The following is a 23,814-nucleotide window of genomic DNA, read 5'->3' as shown; positions in this document are numbered from 1 at the left end:
GCTGAAAACATCACTTTGCCAAAACTAAGAGCTGCTCTGCGCCTCTCCTGCGCCTGACTATCTCAGAAATTGCTCCAAGTGTTTTTGCTGGAGTTGGTGAAGCTACAGCAGCAGTTCAGATCGATCAGGTCAGCTAGTTCGATATCAAATGTAACACATTGGAAAAGAGAGGTTATCTACCTAAACAGAACGTACTCCTTAAACTCCTTTAAATGTCTTGTTTTTGTGCTGCTCGCTGTTCGTTTCTGTCTCCCTCTTCGCTTTTGTTCTCTTCTTTTCTCAGCCCGCTTTCCCTATACTGTCCTACCTGTCATTTTTATTCACTGTTATTCTGCTTTCTTTTCTTTCTTCTTCCCTTCTTGGGGTTGTGACAGCTCTCTGGACTGCCTGAGCTGAGTATGTCAGCAGCTTACTAGTTATCTCAATTGCAACGAGGTCAGTGGTGGTCAGGATTGTGCTACAACAGCTGGGACCAGTGCTTCCAAGATCTATAAAAGCTTCCATCTCAGCAAGTATAAGGTGAGTCTCTGTGCCCTCCCCTAACTCTGCATGTGTTTCATGTCCTCTAGGTTTTAAATGAAACAGAATAGCTCATTTAAAACTTACAAAGTGCTGTACTTGTGCCTGGTTTATAGCGAGTCGGTTTAGGGGCCTGCCAAGAAAACAAGCCAGTCACACATGACTCACTGTTTGGGTACTTCAATTTATATTACAAGATTTCTTTGACGGCAAATGGTACACACATGAGTGAATCTGTGCACAAAGACATGTGCACTGTATTTACACCTACCATTCAGCCACATGCACGCTTGCTCTAATGCTCCGTACTGAGTGTTTCTGGCCGTGAAAGCTGCCTTATGGGTTTGCTGGCATAACATACAAGTGGCCGCTCTCAAACATGACTCACAAGGCTCAACAACAGAAAACAAATCACTGGTCAAGACTAAGCCAATCAGTTGCTTTGGACGTGTTTTTCTAAACATACATGAGCTTCTCCAACAAGTAAAAGCATTGATCCAGAGGTCGTTGCAGTCATTTCAAATTCTAAGGGAAAAGCTTTATAAAGCTGTCTCAATGGATATTTTGAAGCCTGGATTTGGGGGGTTGTTTTGCAGTTGCTGAAATGTGTGTAACTTACAGCTGAAGTGCAGTCTTCAGTTTAATTTTGTTCAATTTTTAGCTGTGTTACAGTTTATGGCTGGTTCACACAAGCAAAGTCAACAGGACCACAAGTGAAGTAAACACTAGAAAACATTGGTGATGATATTCCTTTATGCCAGTGAGGTTAAAAAATAAAGTGAGCTATAGTTTACTTTATGCAATTAAAAAAGAGTGCCTATTCAGTAAAAAAAGGGTAAAGCCTGCTGTTCCCTGGTGTGTTGTTGCAGCAGACCCAGATAAGAAGTAACGGGCACCACTAGACATTTGTGGGAAAGAACCCAAGCCAAGCACCAGCTATGAATATATGTTTTCCATATAAACATATATGGTAAGATATCTATCTATCTATCTATCTATCTATCTATCTATCTATCTATCTATCTATCTATCTATCTATCTATCTATCTATCTATCTATCTATCTATCTATCTATCTATCTATAAATAATCTTCAGGACTACAGTAGTTCTAGCAGCTTTCCGAAGGACATCCCAGAACTCTTCTTTGGATCTTGGATGCCTTTTCTTCCATTCCCCATCAAGGTTTTCCCACATTGCTTAGCCAGGGTTTGATGTCCAAGCTCTTGTGAGGCCAATCCGAGGCTGATCATGTTCCATTGTGCATTTTATAAATCCATCTGTCCATCCATCCATCCATCTTCTTCCGCTTGCCCTCCAGGTCGCGGGGCAGCAGCCCAAGTACAGAAGCCCAGGCCTTCCTCTACCTACCCACCTCCTCCAGGCTGGCCTGGGAACATCAAGGTGTTCCCAGGCCAGCCAAGAGATATAATCTCTCCAGCATGTCCTGGGTAGGCCCCGGGGCCTCCTCCCAGTGGGGCATGCCTCACCCAGGAGGCTCCCAGGAGGCATCCTTGTCAGTTGCCCGAACCATATCAACTGGCATATCAAAAAACCAGCCACCTTTTGGAGGAAGCCCATTTAGAGGAAGCCCATTGTATCTGTGATCTCATTCTTTCTGTCACTACCCATAGCTCATGACCATAGATGAGGGTAGGGACGTAGCTTGACCGATAAAATGAGAGCTTTGCTTTTACACTCTGCTTGCTCTTCACCACGATGGACCGGTACAGCGACCGCATCACTGCAGCAGCACCAATCCTTCTGTCGATCTCTTCTCCCGTCACTCATGAACGAGACCCCGAGATACTTGAACTCCACTACTTGGGGCAGGAACTCATCCCTGACCCGGAGTGCGTACTCCACGCTTTTGGAGGTGCTAATTTTCATTCTCACCGCTTCACACTCGGCTGCAAACCGTTCTAGAGCGATTTTATAAATCCAGGTATGCTATTACTACATTAGCAGCGTTTTTGGAATCATTGGCATGCTGGAAAATATAGCAACTGCCAAACAGATGCTTTCTAGATGGTGTTGCATGATAGATCAAAATCTGACATTTTTCTATATACTTGCTTCCATTAATTTTGACGACGAAGATTTATGCTTTAACGATTCATGAAAAAAAATCATTTCAAGAGAAATGAGGGGTGACTCGAGACTTTTGCGAGTAAATAGTTTCTGTAGTTGTTGTATTGTTTAACACACTAAAATTATAATATAATTTCAGTTTTAACAATTTTCAGATCACAGCTCTGCAACAGACTGCTGACCAGTTAGAGCGTACCCTGCCTTTTGCCCTATGACAGCTGGGATAGGGTCCAGCCATACCCCATGAGCGTGAACTGGACAGGTGGTTAAGAAAAGAGACAGATGGATGTTAAAAGGGCAACAATATATTTTACATACTTTGCTTTCCCTCTCTTTGAATGTTTATTTATTTATTTATTTATTTTTTAACAAATAATTGTACTTTCACCTGATGTTTTGGGATATTCTACCCTACTTTGCTTAAATGCTCATAAAAGTATCATGTATATATCTGAGAAAATCTTACCTTCCTCCCAATCAGCTAGTCAGATTTCAGATCTACACGATTTCAAGTAGTGGGTCAATACAAGTGATTGATAAAAGGTGTTACAAGCAATTTATATAACTTAAAAAAAGAAAAAAATCACCTAAACTCTCAAAGTCATACTGAAATAAAACTGCATTCAACTAAATAGGCGAGATATTGTCTGAAAAACAAATAAACCGTTCCCTGTGTTAAAATGGAATATTTTGATGATCTATCTATCCATACTGACACCGTCTTTATGTGGGTATATGTGACTTTTTGGTTCCAACAATTTATTTTTTTGAGCACATCTTATAGAGAAGTTCGTCACTATTGCTTTGTTAATTATGTTTATCAAGCCAAAGAAAAACAACTGTGCTCAAAAGAGCCAGAAGAGAGTGGGCAGGTTGAGTATACTGCCAGGACTTTGTGTTCAGCAAAGTAATTGACAACACTTCTCAAATTCAAAGTCTGAAAGATGAAGTTCTGATGGGTAAGCAGTTTGTGTTTTGTTTTTTGTTCTTTCATTTTGTTCATACAGAAATGTTCCACTGTTTCAATAGCTTGTAGGACGGCTATACGAATTTCTGAAGGCATCTTTTAGAGCATTTTTATTCTTGAGTGTCAGGAAAATTGATAGTGACCAGAGAAATTTGAATACTCAATTTAGCTATACTAAAATAATATTTTTAAAAAAGGAAACTTTCATAAAACCTGGCAGTGTACAAAGTCACTTTCCACTGATCCCTGATCCCTGGGCCACCATGGTTCATCAAAACAAAAAGCGTCACTCATGAATAGCAGATCTTAGCAGCATGTTACCAGTCAAGATTTATGGCCAGAGGAAGAAATGCTAAGAGATGATAACTAGAGAAAACCAGGATAAATGAGAACAGCATCTCAAAACAATTCCTATGCAGCCAATTCAAGAAATTCCCAAGATTAAGACAGACTGTCTAAAGGTGGGAAGATTGTGTGAAAGACAACCTCCAATGCTTAGCCATCAGCAGCTGGAAATAGTACCAAGGGACAGCAGATGGAGACAATTAGTGTGAGAAATGCAAAAAAGCAGCTCCATGCCAAGACAGGTTGCCAACAGTGCCACAGAGTTCCCCGTTCTCAGATCTGACAGGGATTGGATTGAACTTTATTATTATCTAGTTAGTGAATCCAAAAGGATGCCAAACAAAACAAATGATACCATCTGTTAAAGAAACTACACATTAAACTCATGTGTGTTTGCCATACAGGTACAGTGTTGTAAAATTAGTGTGTCAGCATGCTGATGTTTAAAGGATCAAAATATCCATCAGGAAATGTGTATTAAATGTATGGAACATCAACAGTTGCTGAGACATTTTAGGACATACTTCTCCTAAAATAAGTCCAACATGACTTTTTTTGAGAACTACTTAAAAGCATTGATAGATTAAATAATAGGAAAGTATGTGTGCATGTTTCCAGCCAATATGTACACTGATTACCTGACTGCAGTATGTGTGGGTACATACACGTTTACCAAAATGTCTTGTACACAAGATTAAGACTGATTGTTCAATCAGCATCTAAATGATTTTTAACTGGAATCCTTCCAATCTCATAAAATGATGTTCTCGAAAAGTCCTGATAAACAGGTTTGTTCAATTTTTATATTGACAGAGTCAGGTATCGAATATGAGTCGAAATAATAATTACGTTTTTCTAATAACTTGAAGGCAGGTGTATTCTTTGTCTGCATAAGTGTTTCTCTGGCAACTCCTTCCCTTGAAAACACTAGTTTTGAAATCTCCTCTTAAATCGAAATTGTACAAATGTTCAAAATGCCTGATGTCCTTGTTCATTTGGTCTCCAATGAAAACAAAGGAGCATCAATGGAGTCTTCAAATGACGTTTGCTGCACTTCATCTAAGATGTACCCGACTCTGCCGCGCTGGCTTAGCTCAGTCGGGTGAGCAGGCGACCATATGCCACATAGCTGAAAGTGGCCGGCCCAGGTTCAAAGTCTGACCTGTGGCCCTTTGCCGCATGACTTCCCCTCTGCTTTCCTGTCTACTTGGGGTGTATCTATCCAGTAAAGTCAGTTAAAATGCCCCCCAACCCACCCAAAAAAAAGAAGATGTACCTGAATCAGCTGTACATTGTTTTGAAGACAGAAAAACAAATGGCAGGAAGATCTTGTAGACTTTCTGAGATATTACTGGTCCCTTTAGGGATATAATGCCTGTCCTTTGATTTTCAGATGGCCTTCATCTATTGCTTTCTCCTTTTTAGTTAAAGAACACCATTCCCATCAGTCCCTCTTTCTTTCTTTCTCTTCTCTTTGACTGCTGCTTTCTTTTCACCAGTGCTTTTGTCTCGGTGTCATAAGTGTTCCCTTTTGCAATCTGCAAGAGGTATGAAAACAATTTATTTTATTTTCTATCCTCTATAACTGTCCTCATCCTGATGAAAGGGAGGCACAGTGAAAACCACCCACATTAATATTTCAGGCACTCATGGGCAAAAATGGGCACAAAGCAGACATGGTCCAGAAACAGAGTGAGAGGAGGGAGGGCTGAAGAAGAGCACCAAAAAAAGGCAGAAGAGAGTGAGTGAAAAAGTAAATCATAGACTGAGAATGGCACCGCATGGAACATAAAAACATTGGATGAACAACAGAAAAGAGAACGGAGGGGGCAGAGAAGGAGACCACAGGGGTCTGGTTTGTAATAATGATTGAAGTTTTTCCACCAGGGCCAGCTGGGACCAAAAAGCTTAAGTAAAAGGCAAACACACAGACTTGCTCATAGTGAAACGCTAGAGGTGGACAACTGTAAAATTGAAAGATTTTGAGAGACAGGCAGGGGAAATAATGCAGTAAAAAAGAAGAAAGGATACACAGACATGTAATAAATAAAACATGGACCAAATGATCGTCATTCATGATGACAGAACAGACTGCAACATGCTGGTATTTTCAGATTGGAGCTTTCTGGTTTGATATATGAGGAAAGGGCACATTCAGTTATATTGCTGCTCTGGTTGCAGCATATGCTTCATTTTTCTCTCTGGAAGTTATTTTGACACAAAACTTCAGTGGTGTGTTTTCATCCCATCCTGTGTTGTTGTTTTTTTTTTTTTTTGGGGGGGGGGGGGGTTATTCTACATGATGCAACATTAAGTCAGAGTTTTCCCTCTGCAGTATTTGCGGTCGGGTCCTGTCAAAATTTTCTTCCTCACTGTCTGCCTGATGTGCAGAACTTCTTAAATTATTTATTTTTTTAAATTCTTTTAAGCTTCTATTTTTTTCACTCAGCAAGATAAAAACAGGATGAGACATTTTTTGGAATAATCACTTTGTATATTTTGTGACACATTCTGTCTTATTTTCTAAGTACTACAGTAAGATTAATGTGGATATTACTGACTGGATTGGTACTACAGAACCTTTCTACTACAAGTGTCAGTCACTTTCATGTAACATTCACAGACAATTCAATGGCTGCATCAGGGGCGCCAGTTCAGTATCTGCAAAGATTGCTACAGCTGGGGATCAATTCACCAGCTTTCCAATGGGTAGATGACCTACTCTACCACCTGAGCCACAGCCATCACAACAGAACAGATGAGATCATTGAGATGATGATATGAGAACAGATGAACTATTAAGTTCAATGAAATTGTAAAAGTAAGGGTGTAACTAATGAGCGAGACTCCGCTGAGGTTCATTAGCTTGTAAACTTAGCTTATTTAGCCAGACCGTACATTCACAAGACAATTTGTAATACAACAGCCAAAGTCCCTGGGTCAAACCCAGGCTGCTGCATTGAGCTTTGTGGCATATGGTAATCAACTCAGAGAGTTAAACTGTCACCAAACGGCACAAATTTTGAACTGGACACAAAACTGACAGAAAAATTAAAAACAACACTGGGTTGTTAAATGATTTGCTGGTTACTACAAAGTCTTTTTCTTTGTTCTTTTAAGAAGTGGATCCAAAAATTAAGTTATTATTTCTTTGTCCCATTAATATACATTAATGGGACAAAGAAATAATAACTTAATTTTCCCAACACAACAGGAAAGCTTTGGAAATTAATAAAAAACCTCTTTGATGAAATTATAGATTTTCATTCATTTTTTAAAAAGAAATTGTTTTTAAATGTAATGTAATGTAAAGAGTCAAGCCACAAGGCCTTTTTCTTGATAGATCTATAAAAGATATATAAAAGGGAGTTTTTCCTTCCCACTGTTGCCAAAGTGCTTGCTCATCGGTGGTCAGATGATTGTTGGGTTTTTCTCTGTATGTATTATTGTAGGGTCTACCTTAGAATATAAAGCACCTTGAGGCGACTGTTGTTGTGATTTGATGGTGTATAAATAAAATTGAATTTAACTGAAATTGAATTTAATAGATAAGACACTAGGAGAATGGTGGATAGCAACTATAAAGTTGCATATTGTGAGACTGTACATTGTAGATCCAAATTTTACCAGTTAGGATTCTCCATAAACGCCTGTCATCTATGGAGCACACACTACCAACTGAAATTAAATTACACAGAGATGAAATATTTTACAGTAAATGCCAAAGATCTGCAAATCAGATTTAAAGCCCTTTTAATGAATTATACACATAATTTTTTTCGAATTTTTTATCATAACATATTTGAATTTGTATCGTCTTATGTATATTTAATTGTTACTGCGGATTTTTCCCCATTTTTTTTTATTGTTGGTAGTTTCATGTCTATAATGTATGTTACTCAATACCATAAAATGTTATTTTTTTGTTTGTTGTGGATGCAAAAACCCACAACACACAAGGACAATGGTTAGTTACTAGCAACAGATAATAAGCTCTCTTTGGAACACCTGCAAAAAACATTGTTTTGGAACTCTTGGAACTTTTATTTGATAGGAACGAGTCTCACACCCAGCTTTTTACAAACTGCCATTTGGGCGGGACTCTTGGCCAAATATTCTCTGTAGAAATGTTTGCCTGACTCCTGGTGCCAATGTAAGAGGTTTTCCTTTGAACATGTAATTAACATGAAGATTTATTTCTCTTTTATCTCAAACCATGATATTTTCCATTCCCTAACTAAAAAGCCACTAAAAATATAAGCCAAAACTGCCCACTTAAACCAGTGTTGAGCTTGTGTCTTTTGGTGAAGGTCTGGTGCTGCCATCCCACACACAGCCCAGTGTGGACTTTGGTGGGTTTTTATATTTTCTCATCTGACAATACTTTTCTGTTGTGCTGCTGCCAAAAGGGTATCCATTGAGAAGCACTTATGATCTAGTGTTAGTATGTCACAACCTGGGAATGGTAATGTGTGGAACAGGAAGTGGAACAAAAGAGTAACTCAAGTTTTATTTACATGATTCAAATACTGTGGTAGACACAAGTTTGCTATGAGCTGTTTACTGTTAGCTTGTCACTTCCACAGCTGGTCTGTCACATGTCTTTTTATCTACTTAACCTTTATTTATATGGTAAATGGTCTGGTTCTTATATAGCACTTTTCTACTCTATCTGAGCATTCAAAGAGCTTTACACAACATCATTGTACACCAGCACTTCCTTATCTATGCTTTTTTCTAAGTTCTTCCTATCGAATTAGATGTCTCATTCTAATTCACATGCATTCATACTGCAATGGATGCATCAGAGTAACATGGGGTTAATATCTTGCCCAACTTGGCATGCAGACTGGAGCAGGGCTGGGATCAAACCACCAGCATTCCGGTTAGTAGGTGATCTGCTCTACACGTGTCAGTGTGTAAGCCAATCTAAAAAGAAAAAGCCAGGGTTTCCAGGGAATTGCATGTAAACTGTGTGCAACTCATTACTACTTTTTAGTCACCAAACTAGGTTGACAGCTAACCCACTGATTAGCTCTGAGGGCTCCTGCTTCCTTATCCCTTTCCAATAAATCTTAATTAAATGAAATGATGTCAATTCCAAAAACAATACCTGGGGGAATGGGGCGGAGGTTGGGACACAGACACAGACACACACAAAAGCTCCAAAAAAATTGTGGGGACTAATGTGACTGATTAGAGCTAACATGTCCTGGCTGCTGGCAGAGAAAGTCCTAAGAGTAGGCACCAAGCTTCAACAAACAAATCTGAATTGCAGACAAATTGCACTCTGCTGCCCCCAATGCAAACCGCTAGCTGTACATTAGGGTGTGGGTAATTTAGCATCCAGTTCCAACAGTTATTAGCTAGTATCACTGTGGGATGGAAGCCATAAGAAAAGACTTATGGCTCACAGAGACTTAGCTGGGAAACAAATCTGTATGTTTACATACATTATAGAAGAATAAATACAGGTAACCCGGCAGTTATAGGTCATTACAGTTTTTCTCAGTCGCTTTGGTGCGTTTCTCAGATCAGAATTGAAATTCTCATAACTATTAGTTCAACCTCCACAACACTCAGTCATTTGTGCACATCATAGTAGCAATTTCTCCTCTCTCTGAACAAACTGCAAATGATTTTGGACATGAATCAGTTGCTTCCATACATTTCCCTGCTGCTTTCTGACATTTCCATTTGCTTATGTCATGTCAGTCAAAAGTAATCATACCTATGGATGCTGAATACTCGTTCCCAATAAAACTAATAGTCATACATCCATTGCTTGAGTCATCACACACAAAATTGTTGAACTAGTTATCACATGCCTAATATTGGCCATCTGTCAAGCAAATCCTATACCTTTCTGTATCATTGTTCCTGGAAATGTCTCCGAAATTGAACAATTGATCTCAGGTGAATTACAGCTGTCACTCATGAGGAGGCGTGTGAAAGTTTAGTTGTAACCAATGACAAACAACTTGTTCACTGTCAATTATGGATGAATCCTGTGAATCCCCAATTGGCAAGCATATATAAACTGCGCAGGAGCTAGTGTGTACCATTTCTACACTTCTGTGACACAAAATGGAAGGTCAGCACCGTGGAAGAGGGGTGAGGATGCGGGGAGGAAGGGGAAGGGGAAGAGGGAGAAGAGGCAGATATAGGCGGATTCCTAATGAAATAAGGGCTACAATTGTGGACCATGTTGTCAATCACGGCCTCACCATGGAGGAGGCTGGTCGAAGGGTGCAACCCAATATTGGAAGAACTACTGTCAGTTCAATCATTCAAACATTCCGTAGGGAAAACAGGTATGCAAACAGTAATACACTGTACTGTACTGTGCCATCTCAGACACATCACATGTTACTGTACTGTATTTGCAATTTCACAAAAAGTTCACTCTGCACCACATAGGATTGTAAGACAACCTCGCGGAGGCGGAAGAGGGCCCCTTTTTACCCCACAGCAAGAAGAAGCCATTTGTGCAATGGTCATTCCAAACAATGCAATAAAGCTGAGAGAAATACAAAGCGCTGTCATAGAGAATTACACGGTATTTGGCAATATTGAATCTGTTTCAATTTCAACAATTGACAGAGTACTCAAGAAAAATGAAATCCACATGAAGCAATTGTATAAAGTGCCATTTGAACGAAACAGTGACAGGGTGAAGGAGATCCGTCACCAGTATGTGCAGGTAAAGCTAGTCTTCTATGTTCTGCACTGCAAACTGTTTTACAGTACTTCATAGTTTCATGCAGTACACTTGCAATTCCACAGCACATACTCTACAATGTGTTTTACCAAATGCATGCATTACTGTTTGTTACTGTACACAGGCATATTGTGACATTGCATTTCTGTCTCTCTCTAAAGCGTGTACTGGAGCTGGAAGCCAGGGAAACACTGCACACATTCATATATGTTGATGAGGCAGGTTTCAATCTGGCCAAAGGCAGAAGGCGTGGAAGAAATCGCATTGGACAGAGGGCAACCACTGAAGTCCCTGGTCAGCGCGGAGGGAATATTACCATGTGTGCAGACAACGGCGTCCTCACCCATATCCCCCTTCTTGGTCCATACAATACCCAACATCTCCTGACATTTTTAGACACTCTTTACAGGGACCTAGTCCCTGAGAATGAGAGAGGTGGAGGCCAACTCAGCAAGTATGTTGTTGTCTGGGATAATGTCCGTTTTCACCACTCCCATCAGGTCAGAGAGTGGTTTGCAGCACATGACAGAATTCTGGTTGAATATCTCCCTCCATATTCCCCATTCCTTAATCCAATAGAGGAGTTTTTCTCTGCCTGGAGGTGGAAAGTTTATGACCGACATCCACATGAGCAAATGGCCCTGCTAGCAGCCATGGATGCAGCATGTGACGACATCACAGCAGGGTCCTGCAGAGGATGGATTCGCCACTCCAGGAGATACTTTCCTCGCTGCATTGCGAGGGATAACATCTGTTGTGATGTAGATGAAAATATGTGGCCAGACAGACAGGAACGTCTGGATGTGCCAGCATGATTTACTGTACTGTTACATGTGCTGTTTATTGTTCACATTAGTGCACAGCTCTACCAAATGGGTGATTTTATGTTTACATGTATTCTACAGTGAACAAGTGACTGTAGCATATTTTTCTTTTGCACAATTCTGTAGGATTACAAACACTTCTACACAATGGAAATGTGAAACGTACGTATTCAGTGTCTCAGTTACTCCCAAGACTCCCATAACATCTACAGTGACTTTACTGCACATTTCAGATGGCTGTACAGGTAGGCCATAGTGCTGTCGTCAGCATTTTCAGGTGTCACCAATTGTTTTTGCAATGGGAAACACTGGAATTATAAACTGTCATAGTGGAAACATGACAATGCCATTTGACTATCTTGTTCATAAAGATGGTGTCAAGACTTTTCATTTTGATGGCACTGACAGTTTCATTGACATGGATACTTGCTTTTGAGGTATGGATAATCAATTCTGTGCATGTGACGTGCTTTTGCAGGCTATCCACTAGGTTTTGCAGTTTGCACTAATTGTTTTGGGAAATGCACTAACTGCTGTGCAAATGTTAATGGTGTTCTGAGGAACGCACCAAAGCGACTGAGAAAAACTGTAAATCACATTAAAAAGTGATTATAAGATGTATGTTCCTATATTTGTTTGTAGGTCTTTGACTATGGGTGACACCGAGATTGTGGAGGTTCAACCTACACAGATGCCAAGACACTCACTTTCTTCCATTTCTCTGAAAAAGATCATAGTGTCAGTGATTGGTTGAAAAGTCATCTTAAACACAAAAAGGGAGAGACAGCAGAGTTCACCATGAAGAAAAACTGGAAAAAAACAAAACCTTTATAAAGTCATGGATGAGAAACGCAGACAAAAGCTTCAGTGAATATTTATCAGTGATTTTAACACTCAGTTTTACTTCAGCGTGTTCATAATTCCACAGCGAAAGAAATATTCTGCTCCCTAGAGCACAACACCAGGGAGCAGAATAAAATTCAAAAATAAATTCAAAAAAGTAAAAAGTAAATCTTAAATCAAATTGAATTCAGAGAGGCAGAGGTCGTACGTACGCAGGAAGGCAGTGGGAGTCAGTCTAGCAAAGAACAGGTGAAACGCGTAACTCCAAAGGTCCACAAGGTCATACAGAAGAAAGCCAAGTAAACAAAGAAAGTAAATGATGGTTGGACTTATTGGAAAAAAGTGTTTCTCACAGAACACAGGTGAGACTAATGAGGGCAGGGTATAAAGATATTATCATCACGGATACCAAAACTAAACAGGAAATGACTTGACGGAAACCCAGCAACTATAAAGTAGTTCTTTGTATGTTACCAATTCTTTTCTACAAAAGAGGCTAAGCTAAAGGATCATTAAAAGAAGCACAACAAGAACAAGAGTCTCTGCAAAGCACTGCCATGAGTGCACTCATGCTGTGTATGCATTCATACAGTATGTAGTCACCATTTAGTCTCTCTGTCTCTTGGCCAGCAGAAATCTTTATTCTGCAATCAAGGCTTTTCTCCCCTGAATGTCAGTGTTCTCTAACTCGAGCTGAAACCTGACAAGCATCCGCTCGTGTCCAAAGAGAAAAAGATGTAGGGAAATGAAAAAAAAAAAACCTTGTTATGTCAGTGATTGTGCACCCCTGAAGTGGGCCCTGATGAAGCTAATCATTATTGAAACATGAATATAATTTGTTAATCAGACTCTGCTTCACCTGCTAAAATATGAACTCACTCATTTGAAATCTCTTTCAACTCCCACCCACCCCCACTGATTCCCTCTGAATCTTTATTGCTCCCTATCCATCTTCATCTTCCGTACCCTCTGCCTGCCCCTCCCATGCACTCTCGCAGTCCTCTCTTTCACAATATGGCCCCATGCTCGCTGAATGTAAATCATATTTCAGTCTCTTTCATCAGGCGCCTGGCTCTCTAAATGTTCACTGAGCAATTCCAACATAACCAGGCACTACTATTTATACATGTCGACTTCCAAAGAGGCTTGGGATCTGTGTCTGTTTTCAGGCTCCCCCAAATATAAATTAAACCATGTAAATGACATAGGCTACATGCCTAGGTCATATTTTGGGGATTTAAGTCTATAATTATGTGAGCGAGTCACACAAGATCATGTAGATGAGCAAACTGACTGCTATATTAAAACAAGAGTCACCTAAGCTCCGTGCATATGGGCTTTCTCAACAGTAGGTGGGCTGATTTTAATTTTGCCTTCCTTGGTTGGTGATTTTAATCCAGTCTAGAGACTATGTGTAAGGAAGGAATTTTCATCCCTCCTGGAGTAATAATTACAGACAAAATTACCTTCTGTTTTTCAGCAAACCCCCTTGCCCCCCTGTAATTTTAATTACATCCGTGAGTAGGGGTTTTTGTTTGTTTTTCCTCCACAGATCTGTTCCTTCTTCCACATGATATCCATACGCTGTGGAATTTGGATTTTGTATGAAAATAGAAAAAAAATATCTCGCCAGTCTATCAGAATCACTCCTGTAAACAAAATAAGAATGTTAGGTACAGTACATTCGTTACCACTAATTCAAAAGGACTCTTATGTTATTTGTTATTAATCTCTGTCTCTCTTCCACAGCATGTCTTTTATCCTGTCTTTCTTCTCTCACCCCAACCGGTCGTGGCAGATGGCCACCCCTCCCTGAGCCTGGTGCTGCTGGAGGTTTCTTCCTGTTAAAAGGGAGTTTTTCCTTCCCACTGTCGCCAAAGTGCTTGCTCATAGGGGGTCATATGATAGTTGGTTTTTCTCTGTACGTATTATTGTAGGGTCTACCTTACAATATAAAGTGCATTGAGGTGACTGCTGTTGTTATTTGGCACTGTATAAATACAATTGAATTGAATTAGTGCTTATTGGCCATTCTAGTAGTGTGTAGTAGGGATAGTCTTCTGAGCCTTTTGATTGAGTGCTGAGAGATTATTTGTTTGGCCACTTAAAAAGATAATATTATTTTTCTGATAGGGTTATTGCAGTTGTAAAGACTAATGATGCATTTTTTCCACTTCTTCCCTTTCATGTTAAGAGTTTAAATGAACATCTACCAAATACAAGTCTGACACTTGGAATAAATTCCAGATCCTTTATCTGCTTAATTTGTCATGAAATAATGAGAGAACGAGCCTCACCTGGGCATCAAACCATTTGCCAGTCAACTGTCCAATTATTCTCTAAAAACTGAAGAGTGTCTTTAAAAAAAATTATTTAAACCCCTTGAATTTAAACTGAAATTCTGCCCTTGTGAAATCAGTCACTACCACAACCAGCTGTTTCTTTCACATGCATCAATCAACACTTTACAAACATAATAGCACAAAGGTTGCATTATATAATAGTATCAGCATCTCTGCAAGAAAAAGAAAAACTCAAATACAACCTGGGTTTTTTGAGGTTGTCCTACAGATGGAGTGTCCTACGTGTTATACATACTTGTGCAGATTTATATTTTTTGAAAGTAAGTAAAAAAAAATCTTAGTTTTGTTTCCCTTTAAACTAACAGAAGATATACTGACTATAAACGTCTACTACTTGTAAGCATGGCCATGTTTGCCATTATATTTGTCGTTTATATTTTCCAGTCAAAGATTTCGTGTGACTAAGTATAGATTTACAGAGCTGTTAGCATAGCTATGGCTTAACTGTAACCTCCTCTTTATTCTCTGCATTTTCAATGCTCTAGTCAACAGGTTTACAACCACCTAATTTGCATTGTGCGCCTTATCTCAGGAGCACTTCCTCTTTTGTTTCGCTATGGCAACAATGATTGGGGTATGTGCAGTGGTGCACTTGCAACGCCACACTGAATTTTTCAAAGAATGAGCCTTGAGGTCTTGGACTGTTTATCACACATGCTTTTATGGGGCTGTGCATATAATACTGGTTTAGAAAAAAAGACCATGTGAGTCACACGGAAATCTGTATGGAAAAAACAGAGAACTGGAGATATGCATTCATTTCCCACACATGGAAATTGATTATCATATATTGGAAATGTACATATGATACATTACAGTACCTATAGAAACAACCTTAACAACCACAGACTTAAATAAACAGAAAATGTTATACTTGTACACTCCATAAACAAACCAAACAACGCTAGGAAAAAGACTCCTTTGAGTCAAATAAAGCAGAGCGATTTAGAGCTTCTGTTTGGTAGCGTGTGACTATTCTCACATCCAAGCAGACAAGCAACAAACCTTCATCATCATGCAGCAAGACTAGCAACTCACACACACATGCCTGTGATGCCAGCTCCATTAAAAGATTTGAATCAGAGACAAAATAGATGCCTGGTAAAGTGTTAATGGAATTTTTACGAGCCCAATGCACTTGATAAAGACGCTAGCATCCTCATCAAGTCTGGATTGATTTCTTGCAGGGACATGTTGTGGCCCTTAGTTTATTTAATATTTAATTAAGTGCGTTTAGGTATGGTGGTGCATATTGATTGATCTCGTCTTTTTATTTTGTGGAAAATGGTTCACAATTAAGCAAAAGGCAGTCTCATTTTTCAGCTTTCAGCATGTCATCTGGCACTTTACAATGGGATTCCTAAGTGTGACAGAGTGGCAAAATCCCACTCACTTAAAAGCAGGCAAAAGACGACTTTAAAAAAGCAGCACAAATGAACTATATGAAAAGCCTAATGCATTGCTTCTTTTACTGCCTTTCATATCAAACACTCTTTGAATAAAGGTCTTTCCTCAAGAGTATATCGTGAAAGCTTTAGAGAAAATATTTCCAACTATTGCTTGAATCAGTCCAAATGTCTGAGAGTGAGTCAGTGACAGTGATGATTTAGGTTATGAAAATAAACTGGGGGAACATTCCAGACCTCTTGTGCCGCTGTCCGAATTTATGTAGACACAGTTTGAGCCAGAAACTAGAGACCATGAGACCTCTGCCTAAAAAAGCTTAGACGGCTCTCTATCTTTAACCATGTTATCCTGTTACCCAGCTGTGACCAGGATTATACCATAGTATGAAATCCTTTTAAACTCTGTTATGTTGGGTTTAAAATCCACCAGATGCATCAGAATTAAATGTTTCACCGTTTATGTAAATCCTGATAATCTGACAGCCTTAGACAAATAAAAAGGCCATTTTAAGACATCTTCTGGGATTAGGAATCAACTGTAATTAGCATAGGTGATGAGCAATTGTCTCACCATGATAACTTCCTGATTAAGACCATATTATTTATCTTCCTTTGCACACAGTTTGACCTATACTGTGACTGCTGTGAACCTCAGCTTACCTCCTCAGTCCAACAGATGTTACACTGCCACCCACTGGCAAACAGCGGCCATCGCATCATGAATGAGCACCAACTCATGGCATGAAAGCCAGAAAGCCATGTGTATACATTTTAACCATCTAGTGTCCTGGTCAGTGGCCTACATTTGTGCATATATACAAAGCCCATTCAAGCTTTAAAGAGTTAAACATGACACAGCACCACCACATCTGTTTAAAGCATGTGTTTATTCTTCCTTGTGTGCACAGTCATGACCAGGAGGGCAGGCAGATGTTGTAAACGCAAGCCAGTATCCCACGCATACTACACAACTGCAAAACAACATACTCCTTGCACAATAAAACCTTACATCATTTCAAATCCACGATTGTTGCGAACAATCCTCTCAGTCCTCTCTCCCCACCAACACTGTGGATTCTGGCCACGGCTGAGCGACCACCCGGGAATCCATCACACATTGCTTTTGCTGACCATCGAATGGCATTGTGCTGTTTAAATAAATGAAATGGAGCGCAGATAGAAAAATGCTGTGCATCATCAAATATGAAGCACTACAATATAGATAAGCTGGAGATGAGGTCAGGTTTTATAGCCAGCCGGTTGCAGAGAGCTAGTCCTCACTCTCTCTGGGAATCTGGGAATACTGCCCATATGCTCCACTGACACTGACTACAGGCTTGTTTTTTTTTTTTGTTTTTGTTTTTTTCTACGGAGCAGATTATGAGCACTCATGATACAGTGCCAAGATACAGCATGTGTAGCAGTGCCAGCTTATGACACCCAGACTTTTGACCAGCTGTACAGATTGTTACCTAAAAAGAATGTAAATAACTGATCCATTTTTGTTTTCTTAGAGAGACACACGTAAGAGAGAAATATGTTTGAATATATATATATATATATATATATATATATATATATATATATATATATAAAGAACCAACTCATAATTAGAAGACTTGAGTCTGATAGAAAATTTTGCAAGGTGGTAACCTGATTAGTTGAGAAACAAAGAAAGACAAAGGTAACTGTTTCCCAGAAGCATTATGGTAGCTGTCTTTACTGGAAGTAGACTGTAAATACAGTAGTAAAATATGCAAAACTCTGTCCTAAAAAAAACTCTTTTCTTTTATGTAGGGATGACAACTGAGAACTGGTTCTTGTGGGGAAGAAACTAAGAATTCCAATAATTCCTTGGAATTTTTTAGTCTGCGTGCCTATCAATTCTACAGTTGTGCTACAATCAGCTGATTTCAGTTTGTGTGGTGCGTCTACAGCGTGATTATAGACATTAATTTTAGTTTTACTGCACAAAATAACGGGAGCAATTATTATTTAGCAATAATATTAGCATACTTACCCAGTATTTAATATTGCAGTCATGTAGGAAAGTAATTATTTTAACCAAATATGAAATTTCATACAGAAAAGTCATAACAAACCCTAACATGTTTTTATTTTTTAAGCAGCAGTTAATAATTAGGAAGGCTGTTGATTGGTATTGCAGTTCTACCTCTAATTGAGTTTTCGCTTTAGAAAACTTGTATATATTAATTGTCTAATAAAATTACATTAATATTTATGTCACACACTTTCTTTGAGCAGAAAAATAAGCCATGAACACAATACTGACGTTTTAAGCTCGTTAATAAAATGACAGTAAATTTAAAAGAAAATCACAGTTTCCCCTCCTGCTTTGTGATACTGTATTGATTATGTTTAAAAATGACTTCTGCTTTGGTCTACAGTGAAAAAATACTTCTCTCTTTATCTGCTGAATGCTATTGTTAGCTAGTAGCTATTAACAAAAACAATATCCTGCTACAGATGTAAAATGTGCTAACGGTAGACATAAGCATAACTGAAGCAGTAATGCGTATGGATAAAGAAGAGCAAGCATGTGTCTCTTCATGTTTGCCACTACAAGTCACTTCTCTCACCTTACAAAGACTCATTTAACGCCTTGTTACAGAAAAACTCTTTGCTGAAACAGCTTTACTAAGCCAAATACTACAAGACTGACTGATAACACTGAGAACACATGTATCCACATTTCTTTGTGTATCAAAGCCTAGCACCATTTTCCTAATGGTGAGATAACAAAGTTTTATACATGGGAAACTGAAATGCAAGAGCCAAAATAAAGCCAAAGTGTAGGTGTTAATTCCTGAGATTGTTAGAGGTCAGATAAGTGTAGTCCACACCGCTCTGATTAAGAAAAAAATAGGGTATACTAAAAGATAAACTTAAAAGCTAAAGAAAACGTCTGAAGATGCTATGGTTAAATCTTGACTTTAGTGATGTACCTCATTAGTCACAGACATAAAATGTTTTCATCTCAGGGTCCAGGTGTGAATTCTGATGGACCCACCTCTCTCCTCTCTTTCTCTCTTCTCAGTCTAACACAGAAGCTTCACGCTGCTTCCAGCAGCAGCCGACATACCAATTACAGGGTTATTTTTAAAATCCTGCTTAACCATAAAGCCCCCAAAATAGGCCTTAAATAACAGGGTGTCAAATATCAGTGCATCTCTGCCACCACTCGGCACCGTTGTATATTTAAAAATACATGGTCCATAATTCATCAACTGTTTTGGATTTTTTTGCCTTTTATTTTATGCGTTTGGAATAATTTAAGGGGTTTGAATTGGTCTCTAAACCACATTAGGAACAAAAAAGTAGGTCATCTGGGCCTTTTTGTCCCATCATCAGACATTTGGTAAATGGGAGCTTGTCTCATAATGGAACACTTCAATTCCAACAGACTTAGATTTTCCCCTCAGAGAAGCCAGCTTGGATGGAAAAACAAAGCTAGAGAGAGAAGGCCGTCCTCCTCTTGGGTAAGGAGACGTGTCCTAGAAGCATTTTCCCCCAGAATCAACAAAGTGATGGAAACTCCAAACTGCCAGCAAGATAACTGTACTAAAGTAAATAGAGAGATAAACAGCACTGTGTGTTTTCTTTCCCATTATATCCAAAAATAAGTCACCAGTAAAGGTCAGCTCCTGCCAGTACATAAAGAAAGAGAGCTACAGTCTGCAGCAGTGAAATCTGCATAGTGTACACTTTCACTCCACATAAACTTGATGGCTTTTGCCTGAAGCATGACTTCACAGTCATGTTACCACTACTGACTTTACATTTTTCTGAAGGTTGCAAGAGCTTTTCAATTTGTTCAAATGCGCATTGCATTAAAGCCATCCATCTACCTGACACACTCAGCAAAAAGTGGCAGTTACCTATACCACTTATTTCCCCTGGAGAAAAACGGATGTCACTGCTCACAAAAGTGCAGTTCACATTGCAATATAAAGACAAAACTTCACAGTCAAAGTACTTACTGTGTTTCCTACAGCGGGCTTCTCAAACATCCTCTTCAGGCTATCGAGCGGGATGTCAAACCTCTCAATCCTCTTAGCCTGTAGGTCCTCTCTGAGCACCGGATCATCTGATGCTTCTACCTGTAGCCCAGAGGGACTCTGAGAAACGGAGCCCGAGGTCACACTCGCCACCTCCTCTCTATTTCCTGATTGAATTTCCATTGTTGTAAAGAAACCGTACACCCCCACTACCTCTTTTCTCTTCAGGTTGATGCACTGAGGGGAAGTCTATTGTGTCAGGTGAGTCAGGAAGCGAGGGGGGTATGAGAGGATGAGGGACAGAGATGAGATGTTACTCGAGTCCTTCTCTGTCTAGAGAGCGCTCTGGGTTGTGCAGGCACAGTAAGAGGCTCGAGGAAGGAGGAGGAGAATAGCAAAAGTTTACAGGGAAAGTTTTTCCTTTCTCCTCTGCCCTTGAATCACTCATGCTCACAGAAGACTAGGTAAAGTCACATGTTTACAAAAAAGAGAAGCTGTCTGCCTGAGAATAAAGAAGCGGGAAATGGGACAGGGAACCCTAACCTTCTGTTAAGTTTCTTCTTTAACAGCTTAAAATATATAGTTAATAATGTTCAAATAGCTTAAGGATTCCTTAATTACATTCATAATAATACATTTACATTATATTTAGATACATTTTATGGCAAATGTATCATTTGACTCGTGTTGATTGTACATATAAAACAGACTTTTGTGTAAGGCAAAGATGTAAAGCTAAACCATTTGTGCTGTTTCAGCTTCTGTGTTCTGGTGTTTTAGATGCTATCACAGTAAATGTTAGAAATGACACCTGTGCTTTTCCAGGACTCACATTTGCCATCCGCCATGAAGTTCGTTTTGTCATCAAGAAGGAGGTCCAGCTAGAAATTTCTGTGAAAATGCACAAATCCATGTGCACATTTAGCAACTTAATTTCTCTTACACTTGTTCATTTCTGTAGTTGTGCACGACTACTAATTAAATATAAGCAGTGGGATTGTGAAAACCTGAAAACTGACTGTGGGTTTTCACAAAACTTGCAGCTGCTGCAAATGCATTTTAGAAACTCCTCCAAAATAAAAGCTTCCTGGAAGCACATAAGGGTTCCAGGTAGGTTTACTCCTATTTGTTTCACAATCCTTCAGATTTCTCACTGGTCACTCAAGTCACTGATTCAAATTTTATGCTCGTGCTAATAACTGAGAAGCACATGCTGCGGCTGGCCTCAAGCCACCTGTTGATGGTTAAACTGTATATATCCTGAACTAACAAATGTTCTAACACTGAGCTGTGTGTAACATTTCCTTTGTAACCTTCATCAAATGTGACATTTTATATCAGTTCTGAAGAAAACCAGATAACCATAGAGACAAACTGGTTGATTTTCCTGCTATTTTTATAGATATAACACACACCATTGACAACTGTGGGACCACAAACCAACCCCAGCAGTTTTCCAGGAAGCAGGTTAACAGCTTTTTGCCTCACCCATCCTCCCGTTGACACCAGGTCCGGGGAGGGTAGGAGAGCCTATTATTTCTGAACAAATGATGGAAGGCCCTTAACACCTAAGCTGATGGCCCACGCTGCATCCATGAAGGCAAATATATTGTTAATGTTTCAACAACTGCACCACCTCTTCCCGGGGAGTGTTTTCCTTTACTGACTACTAACACAAAGAGAGAAATGAACACTTTAACTCAGTTTCCTCTTGCACTGCTTACATTTAACTTCTGAAAAATTTATTTCAACTGTCTCATCCTGTAAAAGTGTCATTTCCACTATGTTGTCCCATGTTTACACTCTTAATGGGGAGCAAGGGAAGCACCTGGAGTCACTGTTTTCACCTCACATGAGCTGGCAAAGCTGAGCAGGAGGCAAATGGTGAAGAACAGAGTGGGAGGAGAGAGGAAGAGCCACGAGAAAAGCTTAGTTACAGGACTAGATAGAAAGAAAAACAGTAGTTATGTGGCTGAAACAGGGAGTTACAGCCACAGCAGAAACATCAATACACAAACAGAGAGAAAAGAATCGAGAAGCAATCCAGATAATCCAGTCTTAATGAATGAGTGGTCATGATATATTCATCTGATAGTACTTTAGAGGACACAGTATCACTCTATTTATACCAGCAGCACATACATTATTCAGAAATGGCCAGAGTGTGTCACTTTCTGCTGGATCCTGTGTCCACTGAGGCCACTCAGCTTACTGCAGTTACTCTGATATACACAGAAGAAAAGAACTACAAGTGTAGTTTTGTACCTGATTAAGCCACTTTCTATTTCCAACGTTATTTCACTTCTGCAAGCGAAGGTCAGTTTTAAAGAAAATTGGCCACTGAGAACATGTTCTGGACTAATGAAGTAGTTAAGAGTTTCTGTGATATGCATCTTGATGTGTAGCATAGTCAAAACAGATAGAAACACTCACATATGCACAAGCTTATACACACTGTTTGAAGTGCAGGGATAAGTAGAAGGGGACACATAAAGTCCCCTAACACAAAGTTTTAGAGAGGATTTTCTTCATTAACAGATGATATAAGGGACATTATGGTGAAGATTCAGCAGGGTACAAACACTGTCTGCTTCTATTAAAGAAAAGATGCTGCTGGTTGTGTGTGGGCTCCCTCGCTGGTTTTTGGCCAAGCACTCCAGACGACTGTATTTAGAGGACAGGCTGAAATATGATTCTTTTGATAAGACAAGAAGATGGAAGCAGCAATTCACATTTTATTTTTCTACAATGCCACAAATTATATCTAGACACAGATGTCATATATTCCAGTAAACCACTGAATGATATTGCTACCAAATACGAGCACTTAGCATAGTTTAACATGGCACCACTTAAAGGGTCAAAAGGTCCTTCTGGTTCTCAAGAAAAGTCTGGAAATGTAGCAGCATCCCACAGCCCTGATGCCTTGCTAAAATGTCACCTCAATGCACATTATTTATTATTGTTAGTTTCTTTATGTTGCAGAGAATGCCTAAAACACCCAGCATTTATTGATTGATTGTGATGTTCCTTTTCAGCTAAAGATAAACGGCCTTTGGAAGGCCTGGCTTATCCTGCATTATTATACTCATAAATAAACTATATAAACTGTGATTCAAGTGACTAAACCTGGAGAGTTATCATCTGTACCTCTCTAGCTGCTGGCTTCTTTTAGCCATTTGTTTTAATTTCATGGATTTATACGAGTTTGGTTCTGTCTTGCATGAAAACCTTTCCCCCGACACAACAGACCTCTGGTTTATGCACTGAACTCACTTTACCTTAACACCAGATAACTACATTTAAGAAAGGGAACTTTTGCTGTTTGGGCACCCATGGGCAGCTTTTAGGGCCTCTGTAGCTAGGATATGTTCAAAACAAGGCAAAACTTCATCAGATGATAATCTATCCCTTTGACCAACTTGTATTTAATGCCAGTTAAATTAGTACAGTTTTAACAAATTTATAGTGGAATAAAATATACGTCTAACTTCTAATCTAAAACTAAATATTTCAATTTGAATTCTAAGTTTAATGTAAAATAAGCTGGATCAACCCATGGGCAATTAGGACCTGTGTTAGCATCTACTGAGTGTTGGCATGTTTTAGCCTTTCAGATACAGAATTTCAGAATAAACAGGCACTATTGGGCACTGTGATAAAGATGTGACAAACATTCTGACAAACCTACTCTACACTGTCTTCTCAGGACCAAACA

The 23,814-nt window shown here is 39.3% G+C and overlaps 1 protein-coding gene across 1 annotated transcript in view; it reads right to left on the bottom strand.

The window, feature by feature from the left end:
* xirp2a (xin actin binding repeat containing 2a) overlaps positions 1–20,401 on the bottom strand; it is an 85,396-nt gene extending 64,995 nt beyond the window's left edge. Inside the window, exon 1 of the mRNA XM_026157815.1 lies at positions 20,079–20,401. Within this exon, the coding sequence (XP_026013600.1) occupies positions 20,079–20,279 (201 nt within the window). The 5' untranslated portion in view covers positions 20,280–20,401. The remainder of the gene's footprint in view (positions 1–20,078) is intronic.
* Between the last annotated feature and the right edge of the window lie 3,413 nt (positions 20,402–23,814).

Source organism: Astatotilapia calliptera, chromosome 23 (genome assembly GCF_900246225.1).
Source record: "Astatotilapia calliptera chromosome 23, fAstCal1.2, whole genome shotgun sequence".
NCBI lineage: Eukaryota > Metazoa > Chordata > Actinopteri > Cichliformes > Cichlidae > Astatotilapia > Astatotilapia calliptera.
This window is presented reverse-complemented; position numbering and strand designations above follow the sequence as displayed.